At 40.7% G+C, this 18173-nt stretch overlaps 2 protein-coding genes across 5 annotated transcripts; both read left to right on the forward strand.

Moving 5' to 3' along the window:
* Positions 1-1184: 1184 nt before the first annotated feature.
* LOC145947793 (uncharacterized) lies at positions 1185-5607 on the forward strand. The gene is made up of 2 exons (XM_083057577.1): positions 1185-5042; positions 5422-5607. Exon 1 carries the CDS (start codon positions 1192-1194, stop codon positions 5038-5040), a length of 3849 nt encoding a protein of 1282 aa, XP_082913703.1. The 5' UTR covers positions 1185-1191; the 3' UTR covers positions 5041-5042; positions 5422-5607.
* Positions 5608-14192: 8585 nt separating this feature from the next.
* Positions 14193-18147, forward strand: LOC145947791 (mitochondrial uncoupling protein Bmcp-like). 4 transcript variants are annotated; one of them, XM_083057573.1, is made up of 6 exons: positions 14193-14371; positions 14960-15045; positions 15175-15322; positions 15586-15865; positions 16494-16612; positions 18090-18147. In XM_083057573.1, exons 2-6 carry the CDS (start codon positions 14973-14975, stop codon positions 18139-18141), a joined length of 672 nt encoding a protein of 223 aa, XP_082913699.1. In that variant the 5' UTR covers positions 14193-14371; positions 14960-14972; the 3' UTR covers positions 18142-18147. The 4 variants fall into 4 exon arrangements, 3 of the variants coding, with proteins under 3 accessions (XP_082913699.1, XP_082913698.1, XP_082913700.1); XR_014427237.1 differs by lacking the exon at positions 14193-14371 and adding an exon at positions 14378-14542 and having other exon boundaries at positions 15586-15845; XM_083057572.1 differs by lacking the exon at positions 14193-14371 and adding an exon at positions 14378-14542.
* The last annotated feature ends 26 nt before the right edge of the window (positions 18148-18173 follow it).

Consider the following 18173-nt stretch of genomic DNA (forward strand, 5'->3'; position numbering starts at 1 on the left):
CGCGAAGTAGACGATCTATCTAAGGAGGATCAGGAAAAAACCAACGCGAGGGCGATGCCGTACGCGGAGGTAAAGATAGGAGACGTGTCGGTGAAAACGTTAATCGATACCGGGGCACAGATATCCGCGATAACTAAAGCTTTATACGACACGTTGAACCAAAGAAAGATCCCAATGAGGATCATACCGATAAGGAAATTTTCCTTGGTAGGAGCGTTCTCCGACCGAGGACAGCCAATCGCGAACCGAGTACAGTTAACTTTCCTTTTAACGGGTAGAGAATTCACTTACGAGGTATACGTGGTTAGGAACTTGTCTTACGACATGATATTAGGGCATGATTTCTTGTCCGAACAAACCGCGACTTTACGATGCGACGTAAGCCGGTTTACGTTAGACTTTCCGGAAGGAGAGGAACCGATTGTCGAATTAAACGCGATAGACATAGACACCGCGGAAAGACAATTAAATATTATAATTGAAAACAACGGCGAGTTGTTCGAAGACGTGATAGGGTGCGTAACGCATTACCGACACGAGATAAAAATGATTTCGGAAAAACCGTTTAAAACTAAAATATATCCTGTGCCGGAGGTACACAGAGATCGGGTGCGCGAACACTTAGCGGAACTCGAAGATCAGGATATAATCGAGAAAGCCACGACTCAGTATATAAACCCAGTCGTGATAGTAGTGAAAAAGTCTGGTGACATTCGACTTTGCGTAGATGCGCGCGAGTTGAACAAACGAATGACCAACGACCACGAACAACCTCCGACGATCGACGAAGTATTTCGCCGAATAGGCAATAAGAGTTACTTTACGACGTTGGACGTGGCCAAAGCGTTCTGGCAGATACCGTTAACCGCGGAAAGCAAGCGATACACCGGATTTATGTTCGACAATAGATCGTACGTCTTTAAACGTTTACCTTTCGGGCTGAAAACAGCGGGTGCTTCGTTTACGCGAGCTATGCGAGCGGCGATAGGGGACGAATGCGATGCGTTTACCATCGTATATCTAGACGACATACTGATCGCGTCGAATACTATAGAAGAACACTTGTTCCATGTGAACTATGTGCTCGAGAAATTGCGCAGAGTAGGGTTTAGATTGAACCGCGACAAATGCGAATTTCTCCGAACCGAAATAACGTTTCTGGGACACACGTTCGATAACGTGAAGGCAGAAATGAACGAAAGTACGAAAAACGCGATTAGAAACTTCGAGAAACCCAAAAATAAGAAAGCCATTCAAGCTTTCCTGGGACTCGTAAACTGGGATCGTCGTTTTGTGCGAAATTTGTCTAAATTGACAAAACCTCTCGAGAACTTACTAAAAAAATCGATAAAATTCCTGTGGACCGAGGAAACGCAACAAGCGTTCGAGGCGATTAAACGAGCGTTCGAGGAAGCGGATAGTTTATTCGTAATTCGTCCGGGAATGAAATTTGGTATTTACGTCGACGCGTCCAAGTACGGACTAGGCGCGATGCTTTACCAATACGACGACGATAAATCGGAGAAAAAATTCACGGTAGCCTATGCGAGCCGTAGCCTGAAGGGGGCTGAATTAAACTATACGGTAACAGAGATAGAATGTCTCGCATTGGTGTGGGCGCTTAGAAAATGGCACACTACGTTGCTAGGCCGACACGTTAGAGTTCACTCCGATCATCGGGCGTTAAAGTTTGTAGGAGCATGCGCGGACGACAGTTCGCGAATCGCGAGATGGATGTCGTTTCTCAACGAATTCCAGCTCGAGATAATTCACGTACCGGGAAAAGAAAACAAAATCGCGGACACACTGTCGCGTAATAATGTTAAAAACGGTTACGTAAAGAAGGAGGAGAAAACTAAGCGTATCGCAGCGATAAGCAAACCGAACGACGATACCGAAACGTCAAATTGGTGCGAGATCATTGCGGAAGCGCAACGGGCGGACGAGGAACTGTTAGAGCAAACTCGCGAACGTCCATACAATTTTCAAGAACGCGAAGGTTTGATTCGACTAAATAAAACAGGCGGAGATCGTGTAATTGTACCAGAGTCCATTAAATGGAAGATTGTAGATAGGGTACATAATTACCTACTGCATTTTGGTACCGACAAAGTTACCGACTTCGTAGAACGATACATGTCGATATTGAATTTAGAGCGCGTGGTACGAGACGTAGTAGCGTCCTGTGAAGCGTGTCAAGCCACGAAATACTATACCCGACCGACGAGGGGTACCGAGTACTATACATTACCAGAGAAACCTGGCCAAGTAATATCTCTTGATTTATTTGGACCATTGCCGCAAACTCCACGCGGAAATAAATACATACTGGTCTTAATGGATCAATTTTCTAAACTAACGCGACTCTTTCCGTTAAAAAATCAGAAATTAGACTCCATAATGGATTGCTTGCAATTAGAGTATTTTCCAACAGTCGGTATACCGGACGAAATACTTACCGACAACGCGGGTCAATTCATAACTAATAGATGGCGAGAGTTCGGGACGGAAATAGGGTTTTCCATCCGAAAAACGTCGCCATATAACCCTCAATCGAACCCGGTTGAGAGGGTTATGCGAGAGTTAGGCCGAATTATTAGGCTATACTCGCACGAGAAACAAACAGGATGGGACAAGATCGTCAAACGCGCGGAGATAACAATCAACGCAACGACACACCGAAGTACGGGCTACCGACCGGTGGATCTACATCCTAACTACGAAGACGCACTGCATATCGATCCGAGATTCGAATCACAGCGCAACATCGATGACGAAGAGGAGGACATCGATCAAGACGAGGAGGAAGAAGATCTTGAAAGAAAGATCAATAAGGCGGCCGATACACTCAAAAAGAGGGCTGACCAGAGAAAAACACAAACCGACAAGCACGGAGAAGCTAAACCATTCAATCCGGGCGACAAGGTTTGGTTGAAACTACACAAAAGGAGCGATGCCAGTCGACGGTTGACGAAGAAAATTCATCTGGTTTTCGAAGGTCCATACACCGTACGACAGGAGGTACGTCCAAACGCTTACGTGTTGGAGGACGAGGAGGGGAACAGTCTAGGAACGTTCAACTCCAGACAACTAAAACCGCACCGCGAGGCAAAACTAAAGCCCGAGATGCAAATAAACATGCTGACAACTGATAAACCAGTCGGTAAAATTCAGCATAAAGAAATCGACAGTTTTATCAACGATCTGAGAGGTCAAGATGAAGCGACAAGGGAGGAGGAACTTACCTGGAGCGAGCCGGACGGAAACTCAACGCCGATAGATGTGGAGATCACGGACGACGAAGCAGCAACGTCAACGGTCAGCCAGGAAGTAAGCCAAAAATCTCTGAAAAGAAAGAAGAGAGAAAAGATTAGCGAAAAAGGGATGCGCCATATATCGAGGATAACCAACCTGATATACGGAAACAAACAAATTCCATTCACGATGGGTCTAGTAGAAGGTCACATAATGAAGATCTTGATGGATACACGTGGGGAATTCAACGTTATCACTAAAAAAGCAGTCCAACGGATTGAAAGTGATGGACACATTTTGGAGAGGATTAAAACTCCAAAAAACATCCCAGCCTATCTCAAAAGAGAAAAGAAGATTAAAATCCGTACCGTTCCAATTAAAATGGAAGCATACGGAAAACAACTAAAAATCGAAGCGATGATCCTCGAAGGAGACGAACCATGTCTTATGATCGGGAGGATTACGCGTAGAGAACTTGCCAAAAATCTCACCAAGAGCGAGGGAGCAACAATTAACTCACAATATGCTCTAACGAGATGGAACCAACACTTATCTTTGGAGTCCAGGGTAGCAAACAACCACGGTGACCAGAAGGATGATCAGGAACCCGGAAGCAGCCAAGCTGAACAGAAGGATGATCATAAACCCGAGGGAAGCCAATGTCAACCCCATAACGAAGGACGACCCAAAATAAGACAAAGTGTGCGCGAAAATAGTTTTCGTGTGCGCGAAAGCAGAGAAAGTCCGATTCAATCGGAAATCCGTACTCCCGACAGTGCAAAAAGTGCATGCGTTGCGGAAAATTCCCAAATTAAGGGAAATCAAAATCAAAAGAAAGTTTTCGTAAAAGACTTAAAAGACAGTCATAGAGACTCTAAACTTAGTCTTAAGAAACCGAAACTGTTCGAAACTAATCGAAATTTAACGTTAAGTCATCTAGATTTAAGATACCATGTCGAAAAGTCACTAGATTCTAGTGATAAGACATTTATAAAACAAAAGTCGACTAATGATGTCGAAACAGTCGATGTATTAGCAAATTCATCGTCAAAATCAACATTTTCAACACCTATCGATAACGAGATAGAGAGCGGTGCAATGGCGATGCTAAGTACCCAAAAGTTGAATAAATTACTTCAGAATACAGAAAAAGGCAAAAGTTTCAATAATTTACCAAAATTTAATGAAGTTACTAGGGAAAAATCACTAGAATCTAGTGAAAATTCACAAATTAATAATAATAGGACAGGAATATACGTTTCCGAAGAGAAATATTCCAACAATTCGCTAACAATAAAGAAAATAGCGGATAGTAGCGTTAAGAATATAAATTTAGCGTTCAAGAATATAGAAATTAGTTCAAATTTTAGTAATAAGGTAGAATTAAATGAGAAATCGCGAGAAACAGCGAGAAATACGATTTCCTCAAAAGTTACTAGCCTAGGGGAAAAAATTAATCGTATTACCGATGTGGAGAAGACTTTAGAACACACCAAGGATAGATGGCAGAAGGACAGCGACCGCAGCCACATAAAAGCCAACTTACCGACTGAATCACGCAAAACAAGTAAAGAGCTTTGTCGTGACAAAAGGCCACGACAAACCCCTTTAGGGGGGGCTATGCAGCCGGAAGTTAGGCTGAGAAGGATGGCCACAGCTGCAACCAGCGAGGAGCCAGCCAAGCAGCCGCCAAGCCCAACCAGGGAAGTGGAGACGGCCGAAGAGATCTCGAAAGGCCAGATTCGGGACCCGGAGAAGAGGTCAGCCGCTGCCGACTTCTTTTAGAGGTAAATAATTGACTGGAGATAATAGGTACCGACAGCCGACGGTCGGTAATTAACCGACCCGAGGAAAAACATTGTGCAAGTCGAGCCTGACCAGTTACCGACGGTCGGTAAGTGACCGACCATGAGGTCGTCACCAAAAACACTTACCGACTTACCGACCGAGCACAGTCGATAAGTTTACCGACGTATACTTACCATCAATGGTACTTACCATTGACTAAGACTAGCATTATACTTAGTATTATATTTATATCTTTATTATTTGATTAATTAAATATTAAGTGCGTTAATTAAGCGTTAAGCGAACTGTTAGCGGTTAATTGTGATAAGCGCAAACAATATAATATCTAAAGTTAAGACCGCCTATGCGTATTTATAGGAGGCGCTGGCGTAAGGAGTTCGCCATCTTGCGAGGCGCGCCTATAAAAGGAGAGCCGAGAGAGGGACCGGGGCTCATTGCTCTCGCGACCACCGACGTGCACGCATGAGTCAGTCGTGCAATATTAAACCAGAAATACTTTTATTTTCATTTGTACGCAAGTTTTATTTTTGTTTTTGGAAGTGACGGGAGAAATATATATATATATCTAGTTTTATATTTTATAATAAATATTTTATATTTATAATATAAAACGAGTGTCCGTTCATTTGATCCATTAACGAAATCCTGTGCGCGGAGACGTCTTCGGTTTATCCTGGACAGATCCTGAGGCATAGACGGGAAGCCGCCACATCCTGGTGATTCCTGAAATAATAATTAATACGATTAATTATTAAACAACGCGTGTGACGCGAGTGTTGCGTCATTTCATATGACGAACAAAGGTGACGGTTGGATGACGTCATCTTGTGCCTTTGTCTCTCACAAAGGAAACTACGCAGTACAGCGAGCCGCGAAGCGGTAAAGGTGCTCATCTGCAACAGGGGTTCTCATCCTGGGGATCCATAAATCTTGTCGGGAGACAAGGTAAACCAAGTAACAGTGGTGACCATCTGGAATAGGGGTTCTCATCCTGGGGATCCAGTGGTCCTGTCTGTGGACCAGATAGACGACGCAGCAGCGGTACTCATCTGGCGAAGGGGTTCTCATTCCGGGGATCCAGAGATCTTGTCCGTAGTTTAGAGAAACGGACTGGCGACCGTGTTAAAGGTAGGAAAACTGCCTAATTCACATAACTCCCGAACTCTCAAGACCCATCGTCCGGTCACAACCTAACCTAACCTAACCTGACCTAACCTGACCTGATCGATTCTGACCTGATCGATTCTGACCTGATCGATTCTGACCTGATCGATTCTGACCTGATCGATTCTGACCTGATCGATTCTGACCTGATCGATTCTGACCTGATCGATTCTGACCTGATCGATTCTGACCTGATCGATTCTGACCTGATCGATTCTGACCTTTTTCTTTCTTTTTTTTTTTTTTTTTTTTTTTTTTTTTTTTTTTTTTTTTTGTTTGTATATTAAAAAAAAAAAAAAAAAAAAAGTCAAAATGGGGGGCCAATTTCACGGAGCTACAAGAATGTATGTACATACCACTTTTTTTTTTTTTTTTTTTTTTTTTTTTTTTTTTTAACTGGAAATGCGTTTACGCACTCGTCCGGCACCCCTGAGGGGAAGTAACCGGACTTGTGGGGGACTCAACCTGACCACCGGTGCCAGGCTGAATACCACACGGTACTAACCCCGATGTTAGTACCGATGCCCTAAAACCAGTCCGTAGCCCGTAGCCGAACGAGGAAACACCCGGAATCGCTCTCGCATAACCTCGGGTGCTTCCCCATGGCCCGACCCGTTTCCGGGCCCTTCCCGAAAGGCGGATTTCCCTCCTTTAACCAAACCCGTGCTCTTGCGAGCTAGAGAGGAGGACCAGGCTACCAATCCTCCTCCCCTCGTCCCTGGACGACGTGCAATGGGAAAGAGAGCCCTCACTCCCTTTTCCTGACGAACCGGACGGCGAGCCGCGCAGCGACTCACTCACACTCTCCAAACATACGACAAAACGCGTATGGACGAAAAGACAGAGGGCGTAACCGAACCGGCCACTCTCCCCCCATCGAGGGAGAGAAATGCCGGCCGCAGCCCCCATTACCACACTAAACTTTACAACAAACGTAAAGTAACTAGGACAGGAGGCGTAACCGGACCACACGATCCCCGTTTCCGGGGAGCAGGTAGGCCGCAGCCCACATATAGACGTTAGACTTAGAAACAAGACCACAGACAGAGGACTCAACCGAAAACCAGCCGCTCTCCCTCCAAAGAGGGAGAGAATGCCGGCCGCGTTCCCCATACACAATATTAGACCAACAAAGACGACTCATTCGCTCAAACCACGCAAAACAGGAGAGGGAGGTAGCCCGACGCTAGCCGGGTCCACCTCCATCTCCTGCGACACACTAACAGGCGCACACCCAGATGACCCCCCATCGGGGCGCCCCGGGGCCTGCCTCCGACCCCTGGGAGCATCCTCGCGTCCCCCATCGACCCGCTTGGGCGGAACGACCAACTTAGCACAGCCGGACGAACCCAACCTGTGCCTCGCCGGCCGCCCACGCCCCGCGCACGCGACACAATGCGGAGGGGCCGCGCACGAGGCCGCTCGATACCCCTCCTTGCCGCATCTAAAACAGCACGCGGTGCGATCCACGGAGGAACCACACCGCGATGCCAATGCCCGAAGCTCAAGCAGCGGAAACACTGAATGGGCCGGCGACTCAGCGGATGAACCGTCAGAGTCTTCCAGCCCACACAGAGCCCCCGCGCCACCATGAGCCTACGCGCCGCGATCGCCGAGCACCTCAGCCACAAGGTCCCGTACCGAGCACCCTGGGGAATCCGGACCTCTCCGGCCCGAATCTCCCCGACCCCGCATCCACCGACAGAGGCCACCTCCGCCAAAATCTCGTCCCTCGAGACCAGGTTGGTGACGCCCTTAAGGCGCACCTCCTCGGTCCTCGAGGGGCGAGCCACTCGAACGGCCCGAGAGCCGGCAAATACCTCGGAGAGGCTGGCAGCCAAAGCGTCCGCCCTCGCCTCCGACCCTTCGCCCGGGACTGTGAGGAGGATGCCACCGGCAACTCCCCACCGCATCCGCAGTCCACCAATCCCCAAGTCCTTCAGACTTACGCCCGCCTTCGCCTCGGACAAGACCGAGGCGTAAGACGGGCGATCCTCCCCGTCGCCCGCCACCGTCAACGAGACGACGGAGGCAAGCGGTACGTGGACTCTCTCCCGAGTCCCACGCGCAGAGTCCGCAATCGCCGGAACCCCTCCACCGGAAGCTCCGCCAGGCAGACGTCCACGCCGGGTCTTCTTCCTTTTTCGTCTTTTAGACGCCCCAGCCCGAGAGGCATCCGCGATACCCTCCGCAGCGGCAGAGGGCGCGGAGCCCCCCGAAACCGGGGCGGCACCTGCGACAGACGCACCTCCTCCACCCGCCGAGGAAGGGGGCTCGGGAGATCCTCCAAGAGGAGGAACCCCGGCCCCAGACTCCCCGACCGGACCCGGCCGCAACGCCGCCAAGACCGCCGAAACGACATCGCCCCTCATATCCGGCAAACGCTGATCGAGGAGCGACGTCATCTCCTTCTACAAAGTCGAGGTGCCCCCTGCTTCCTTAAGAAACGAGAGAGCCCCCTCCGACTCCACACAACGCTTGGAAGCCTGGAGCTCCTCCAAGTCTTCTCTCTTCCTCTTCTTCAACTCCGCTGCCTTGGCCGCCTTCTTCGGTGCTTCCCGATAAAGGAGGCGCTCAACCTCCTCCCCAAGATTGGAAAGACTGGCTCTGAGAGCCCCCAGCTCTCCAGTCACCCTCGAGACCTCCTTCTCCAGGGTGGCAACCCGCCTTCTCAGTCCAGCATTCTCTGCTCTTATTCCTTCTACCTCGGGGACCGCTGAAATAGAGATCCTCTCCTCGCATACCCCTATGATCTCCTCCAGTCTAGAGGAGGAAACCGCCAACTCCCTCACCAAAATTTCCTCCAACCCGGTAACCTCGGCAACCTTCCTAATCTGACCCAGGTATCTATCTGCCAGAACCTTAAGGTCCAGTGCAGAGACACCTGTAAGTCCCTCCCGGAACTCCTCTCTGGAGGGGAGCTGCTCCCGACCCATCCTCGTGAGATTTGGACCGATAAGTAAGCGGATCCAGCACCCTATCGGCATCCTTGAGAAGGATCTCCTCTCTGAGCGCAGCATTCAGGCGCTCTTTCGCCTTAGCGAGCCCAACATACTCACCGGTCGTAGCCGGTCGACCGCGCTTTTCAATATAGGTTGAAGGCTTACCTTTAGGGGTCCCCTTCTTCCCAGATGGACCTGCCCTCGGAGAGACCCGTCCTCTCGCAGGAGTCCGTACCTCGGTCAGAGACACCGACGCCTCATCCTCCCCCAATGGTGAAGTCGACCCAATTGAAATGAAAAAGGGGTCATCCTCCCCCGCCTCATCCGAGGTGTCCAGAACCACTTCCACCTCCAACAACCGAGCATGCTCGCCGGAGTCCCTGCTCGGTTTCCGCGAACTCACACACGACCGGGGGGGCTCAGGAGAGTCTCTCCCCCGTTCACTCGCACTAAGAGATTCCATCGAGGACTGAGAATCTTTCTCCGACTCGAAAGGATCCTGATAGTCCTTGATCATGTCCGACTGCAACAAATTGTCCCTGAGGTCTATGAGGAAATCGAAATCTTTATGATTTCGATCTTCCTCTGAACAGGCCCCAGTAAAGTCCACAATCCGCCTGCGGATCCTCCATAGTGGCAGATGGGTGTTCTTCCACAAGTGCACCAAACTATCCACTGTATCACGGCGTACTTCCCCACTAGCCCGCGCGATAACCGTTTCCTCTGGTGCCCTCGCCGTCAAGGCACCAGATGGCCCGTCGTCCGATGACGACGAGGGGGAAACCGGGACAATATCCCCCCCCCCCCGCCGGTTCCTGGTATCCGACCCCAGGAAAGTCTTTCTTTTCGTTGTGCTGTCCATGTCATATAAGTTCTTCACGTTGGTTTTCTGTCGGGGTTTTCCTTCCCTTAGGAGATTGTCTTACCAGACTAACGGAGCCTCCTCTCCGGGATTTTTATCGAGGTTTTCCTTCCTCTACCAGCAGTGGGCCAACTTCCGAAGAAGAAGACCCTATGGGACCCGCTGGCATCCCCTTGTTCCATCAAAGATGGAACTGTACACTCTTAGCACCCGATACAAGTATCGGGTGAGCTCTCTCACTACGGCAAAGTGGTGTACGACGAGAGAGATGTACATACCACTGGTACCACATTTATTGAAGTATATTTAATATTTTTAATAATTCCCTAGATTTTCGCCTTTCCGCCAGCAAGTTCAATGGCGAAAAAATTCACGTGAAAAGTTTCACATTTCTGCTGTTCGGAGAGTTTTATCAGAGAGAAGAATGAGAGGGGCCACGCCGCCGTTTTTCGTGAAACGCTTTTTCTAGCTGGTACAGTGACGCTAACTGGATCCATATTAGAGCCGGCTGTACTTCGTAGCCAGATCCACTTTTCGGTGCCACGGTAAAACGACCGATTGGTTCATGTCTGTGCTAGATCCACAATTGTAAATGTAATAAGCTCTCCATAAAAAAATATATAATTATAGATTTATTTGATTTTATTAGCTGCGCGTGATGTTTTGTTTTAGTATATACTATGGATAACGATAAGTTATTCAAATATTTTTATACATATATGTACGTATCTGCAATAAAAAATAAATTGTTAAATCAATTTTCTTAATTAATTATAATGTAAAAGAAATCTACAAAATTATCCGCTTTACTTTTTTAATTCCTGGAACAAAAATATCAAGCATTTTAAGCAATAACAAAACATGATATAAATCGAATGAATTTTAATTAGTCAGTATTAAAATTTTGATAATAATTTTAATTAGTCAGTATTAAAATTTTGATAATATTTTTAATTAAAAATTATCCGATTTGTCATGTTTGGTGTCATTTTAATCGCAAAATTCTCATTAATCCATTAAAATTATTTCCAATTCGATTTATTGCGAATTATACAAATTTTATATTCTATAGTAACATGACATATGATATGTGAAAGATTAGATAAAGAGAGCCTCGCGAGGAGACTTCGGAACTCTTTGATGATGCTCATCTCGCTCGCTCTTTGTTCGTTCTCGCTCTCGCTTCGACGGCATCGGGAACCTTTCCTTATCTACAATAATTCACGCGAATGTATAAACATCTTATACATAAAAACTAAAACTTTTAATTTACATTTTATCGGATCGAAAATAATATTAATTGATTAGTGAAATTTTTGCGATTAAAATGACATCAAACACGATATAAATCGGATGATTTATAATTAGATAGGTAATTAAAATTTTGATTACATAAGTAATTAAAAATTATTTAATTTATGTTGTGTTTGGTCATTTTAATCACTAAAATTTTATTAATCCATTAAAATTATTTTCAACTCGATAAATTGAAAATTACAAATTTTTATTTTTTATGATAAAATATGACATGAACATTTCGCGTAAGAGACTGCGGAACTCCCTTTGACAATACGATCATCTCGCTTATTCTTTACTCGTTCTCGCTTTCGACGACTTCAGAGAGAGACCTTGACTTATATAAATAATTAAAACCTTTTTTTTTATGTTACCTCTTTGAAAATAATTTTAAAATAGATTAAAAATAAAAGAAACACACCTATATATGTTATATATTTTTCTTCAAGAGATTTTTGTAATATTATAATAATTATTTTTATTGTTTTAATTATCTATTTATATATAAATTTGTATTTAACTTTTAATACATCGGTACACATTAATATATATCCAATTAAACGTAATAAATAAATATTATTTAATAAATTAAAAATAAATTAATTAAATAATTTTAAAAAATAATTAATAAAAAAATAATTAATAATAAAAAAGTATAATTTGTTATTGCTTAAAATGCTTGATATTTTTGTTCCAGGAATTAAAAAAGTTAAGCGGTAAATTGTAGATGTCTTTTACATTATAATTAATTAAGAAAATTGATTTAACAATTTATTTTTTATTGCAGATACGTATATGCATAAAAATATTTGAATAACTTATTGTTATCCATAGTGTATACTAAAACAAAACATCACGCGCAGCTAATAAAATCAAATAAATCTATATTTATATATTTTTTATGAAGAGCTTATTACATTTACAATTGTGGATCTAGCACAGACATGAACCAATCGGTCGTTTTACCGTGGCACCGAAAAGTGGATCTGGCTACGTAGTTCCGCCGGCTCTAAAATGGATCCAGTTAGCGCCACTGTACCAACTAGAAAAAGCGTTTGACGAAAAACGGCGGCGTGGCCCCTCTCATTCATCTCTCTGATTTTATGATCGCGCGGAATCATAAAGTTCACATGAAACTTTTCACTTTTCACGTTTCCGCTCTAGGGGAAAAGTTTCATGATCGCTGCCCAGACCTGATAGGGTCTTTCAACGTTTATTGGCGTATAGGCAAATTCCCTAGGAAGCCTAACCAGCTATATAGATAAGGGGTGCTTTCCAGGGCTGCGTTCGGAAACGTCACCCGAGTGCATTCCCTCTCTTTTTATATCACTGAGAGAGTAGTGATATAGAAAGAGAGGGAATGCACTCGGGTGACGTTTCCGAACGCAGCCCAGCAACGACACAGTGCGACCAGGGTTGGGAACGTATCATACCTTATGTATTATACATAGATATTCTACGTATGATACTAAGTATGATACGTGCCTTAGTTTGATACATATGTGTTCGTATCATACGTTACATAACCTTTCGTTTCACACGTGATGCATCATGTGAACAAGAATAAATTATGCATTATACGCATTACGCATCATGCGTGAAATGGAATGTACCCAATTACCTATTGTTAACTACTGTGCAGAGTTGTTATTAAAAAGTAATATAAATAATAAAATAATATGAATAAGGGCGGAAAACCCAGACATTCTTTCTGGACAGAAGGAACTTTTATTGAAAAAAGAAATGATAAAGGAAAAAAGTCATGATATAACAAAAATTATCGATTTTATTAATTGGTTTAGGATATTAAATAAGATATGCTTTGTTTATTAACTACATTAAACACTGTACTATTATATACTGCACTTACATTTTCAATTTCACTTCTTTTTTGTTTTTTATTTATAGACTGCATATTGCATATTTAAAAGATCTGTTTTTTATTAATGGTTAATATACAGATTTGAGGTTAGGATTAAATGTCAAATTTCATGCATAAGTTGTGTTCCAAAATTCACTGCTAGTGCTGAAAATCTATAACATACATAACGTGAACTATAATTTTCAGCGCTGGCAGTGAATTTTGGAACATAGCTATAATTTGATACGTATCCTACGTATGATACGCAATCATACGTATTATACGTAGGATACTTCTGGAATGCGTATCAAACCCATCCCTGAGTGCGACACAGAGTATCATCACAGTATAACTACATACAGTAGTGACAGTGCTAGAAAATCAGCGAGTAAATTTTCTTTTACGCATGCGTTAGCTGTAAGGCTAAGAACATGGCGGACTGTCATGGCGATATCACAATATTGTGGCGGTATATTGCTAACTTTCAACAATCACGTTTTATATACTGTTTTATAATTTTATTAATACATTTTTAAAATATACTAACATTAAAAACAGAAAATAATTTGCATTATTATCTTTATCTCATTAAAAAAGACTGCGTAAGACGTTATCGCGATTCTTAATGTTCAAATGAAGCGCCCGTAAGGCTTACAACATGGCTGACCGTCACGTGATCGACTCACGGCTACATCAAAGGAGCCGACAGCTACTGTCACTACTGTGGGTGCTTTCCAACAACGACACAGTGCGACACAGAGTATCATTCTATCTTTGTTGTTCACTGGTATTGAAAGAAGATAGAATAAGGGTGCCGTCACATGGGGCGTAACTTGCGTAAGCGTAACCAGCGGATCGCCAATCACCGAGTTATTCCGATAGAACTCGACGAAGGGCTCTATCGGAATAACTCGGTGATTGGCGATCCGCTGGTTACGCTTACGCAAGTTACGCCCCATGTGACGGCACCCTCATACTCTGTGTCGCTCTGTGTCGTTATTGGAAAGCACCCTGTATGTAGTTATACTGTGGTATCATTCTATCTTCTTTCAATACGAGTGAACAACAAAGATAGAATGATACTCTGTGTCGCACTGTGTCGTTGCTGGAAAGCACCCAAGAAGATGAAGAAGAAGAAGAACTGTTATATCACGTGACCATTCATTTCCGCTCCATCGCTAGGTATAAACCGAGTATTTGATACGAGTTGTGAAAAGTTGTTCTACTTCATATTTTTGTAATTAATTCCGTATATGTACAATGTTTTTATTTATTTTACATTTGCCATATATTCAACTTTTTTTTTTACAAATAATCTCTAGTTATTGTGGAGTTATTTAATAATTATTACAGGTAAATTGTTTAACCTCTTAACGTTATAAATACTTAAATGTACAACTTTACTTTTGATTTATTATTAAACATTTATTTTTCGTTTCATGTTATATTAATCAGAGTGATCGCACACACTCACATATACATACAGACATTATTAAACATTTTATATAATATTTTTAGAAACTAACCTAAAATATACTCGCGCACCAATATCGTTACACCTTATAGAGAATATATTTTATAACATTAATATACATGAGGGAGGCAAAGATATATAAGAAAAGCAAAAAAACTTGATAATCTTTCTAAATGTTTATTTATCCATTTATTTTTAATTTAATTTATATTATTTAAATTATTAATTTATATCATGTATTTGTTACATATACAACCCAGTTACATATATTTTATTATATTTGCCTTGTAATATAGATAAAAACTCGTGATGGGAGAGAAGAATTGGAAAGACTGGAGACCTTTCGTATATGGAGGTTTAGCTTCCATTGTTGCGGAACTTTGTAAGCGAATAATTATATCACGTATAATAACTTGTGTATTTTTCTCGTAACGTTAGTTTCGACTTTAAATACTTTACTTTAAATAAATATTGTGTAATAAATTGTGCATTATTTCTTTTATTCTTACAGGTACTTTTCCTTTAGATACAACCAAGACACGCTTGCAAGTACAAGGCCAAAAGTATGATCAAAAACTTGCCAGTTTAAAATATTCCGGTATGACGGATGCTTTATTACAAATATCCAAGCAAGAAGGAATAAAAGGTTTATATTCTGGGTAAATATTTTTGCATAGAAACTAGTAGTGTTATTTCATAAATAAGTTTCTCACCTATTCTTTGTTTTTTAGATATCGTTGGTACTCGGTTTTTAATTTAAGTAGTCGAAAGGAAATGATTTGAAATTTAATTTAGTTGCGAAAAATTAGTACAAAAAGTTTAATCTTTATACAATGAAGTTTATACAATGAAATTTAATTTATTATATAATTGTGAATATATTAATTATTTTTAATAGCAATTTATTTTTTTTATGGTCTAGGATTAGTTCTGCAATTTTACGACAAGCGACATATGGAACGATTAAATTTGGCACTTATTATTCTCTTAAGAAAGCTGCGATTGATACATGGGCAACGGGTGACTTAGTCACGATAAATATTGTTTGCGCAGCATTAGCTGGAGCTATTTCAAGTGCAATTGCCAATCCTACTGACGTGGTAAAAGTTCGTATGCAAGTCACTGGCAGTGATACAAATATATCATTGTTTACTTGTTTCCAAGATGTATACAAACATGAAGGTATTCGTGGACTTTGGAGGGTAATTTATATCATTCTAATATATTTTACATCGCCTACACACACTTGATCTAAATTTCGCGTACTTTAAAAATAAAATTTATAGACTACACACGAGTTATAAGTAAATGAGTGAATTCTTGAAATCGAGCCAAGGTATATAATTCATTCATTGTTGCAGCCTGATACAAATTATTTTATTTATTCACATGTAAAAGAAGAAATTATAGAATCAAACTAGTTATTGCGATATTTTATTATTTTTACAATTATAAATCACAATTTTTATTTGTTTTAATTTCTATGTACGAATTTTAAGAGGAAAGTGTATTTACAAACACAAAATTTAATTGTTTTTTATTGTATTTACAAACACAAAATTTAATTGTAATTTGATTGTTTCGATATTAAATCGAAAATTATATAATAATTAAAAGTATATTTATCGTGCAACGTTTGCAATTAAAATATAATAATTAAATAGCTATATTATTGCTTGAAAGCATTATTATTTTCATATATATACATCTAATTTTACCAATCTTATTGATAACTGCATTTTATTATATAGGCGTTTGTGTGTGTACGTGTATTATTATATTATCAAATATATACATGTAGATTAATGAAGTTTGTTTTTGTTTCTATAGGGTGTTGGACCGACTGCTCAACGAGCAGCCGTTATCGCGGCTGTAGAGTTACCTATATATGACTATACCAAGAATAAATGTATGAGCGTATTGGGAAACAGCGTTGGTAATCATTTTGTGTAAGTTTTTCTTCTCGTTAAATCTAAATATTACTTGTATGCAAAGTATTTGAAAGACATTTATCGACTCGCTATATTGCCATAAACTTTTTTTAAATTTATTATATACTTTATAAATTATATTTGTTGTAACAGAAAAACTATTACAGGAGCAAAATTTTTCATCTTATAAATATTGTTCCTAAATTACATATTTTTTATGACATGAATGGTATTTATTACCTTGTTAATTATCAGTGTTTATTAACCCTTATCTGGACAGCTAATGTGTCGTCTCTATCACTCTTCTAACAAAGCTGTCTCAATTTATGGCAAGCAAATTATCCATATTATATAACTTTTAATAATTACAGCTGGTTTGGCTACTTTGTGTGTGTGTGTGTGTGTGTGGGGGGGGGGGGCGTGTGAAAAAACATTAATTCTTATAAATTATGTTACTACATGTTACATGTATTTATAGAAAACTTGATTAATCGCATAAATGACTTTTATTCGATAAGAAAAATTTAAATAGAAAAGTATGTATCGCGTTAAAATTTAAAAAATTTTTTATTTGTTTATGATATGATCTGTTATCAAGTTGATATCGAAAAGAATTTTTTTTAATGCTTAAAAGATTGATTAAATGAGAATTGAAAAGATCTCGGAGAAAAAATTATTAAGAATTGTTTGTATCTAAATTTTTTTAAATAATTCTTAATTTTTTTTAACATGTCTTAAAGAGATACATATTGAATCGTATATATTTCCTGCTATTCTCTCTCTCTCTCCTATCGAGAGTATAGATTTGGTACGTGTTTAGAAACAATTCTTTAAATTTTGATATAATTATTAGCCTCATTTTTTTATTTGTATAATTTTGCCTAGTTTTAGGAAACTAACTCTAAACTCTAAACTCTAGACACAAATTCTCTCCCATGCCCCCCCCCCCCCTTTCTCTTTTCTTCCTCTTTCTTCCTTTCTTTACAGTTTCTTTTATTAATATTGTTTAGAATAACATTAATGATTTATAAATTTTTTTTACATGTGATATATATGTCTTTATTTTTAGCATATAGCACACATACATGATTTAATTTATTATCGTATACATTATTTTTCGAGAAAATAAAATGTTAATCTTTTTATGTAATTTTTTAAATCTATACATCAATATTTATCAAATATCAAATGAGATGGTTATAATGTTCTTGGATTTGCCTGAATAATATATAAGAGTTTATTCTTGTCTCCGATATATATCCGTTTCAAAACGTTTTAATATTAAAAATTTATTAATTATATATTTATTAATCATATATTCGTGAAATGCTTTCTGATTTAAAAAATTAATATATCTTTATTTTAAAATGAGTGCAAATTTTTTTAAATTTAATTTTTAATATCTGTGAAATGATGATTAACGACATGTATTTCATTTATTGCGCGTTATCGCAAAAGGAGTAAAACTCTCCTAAAATTCAAATTTTATTTCCAGGTCCTTTGACATTGTCATTGGCGTATGGGCACATGCGATAGACGGATTTTGAGATGACAGTACTCTGCGTTGATACCACTGCTT

This window comes from Prenolepis imparis, unplaced genomic scaffold, assembly GCF_030444845.1.
Source record: "Prenolepis imparis isolate NDT839.2.m4 unplaced genomic scaffold, iyPreImpa1.0 SCAF_147, whole genome shotgun sequence".
Classification (NCBI taxonomy): domain Eukaryota; kingdom Metazoa; phylum Arthropoda; class Insecta; order Hymenoptera; family Formicidae; genus Prenolepis; species Prenolepis imparis.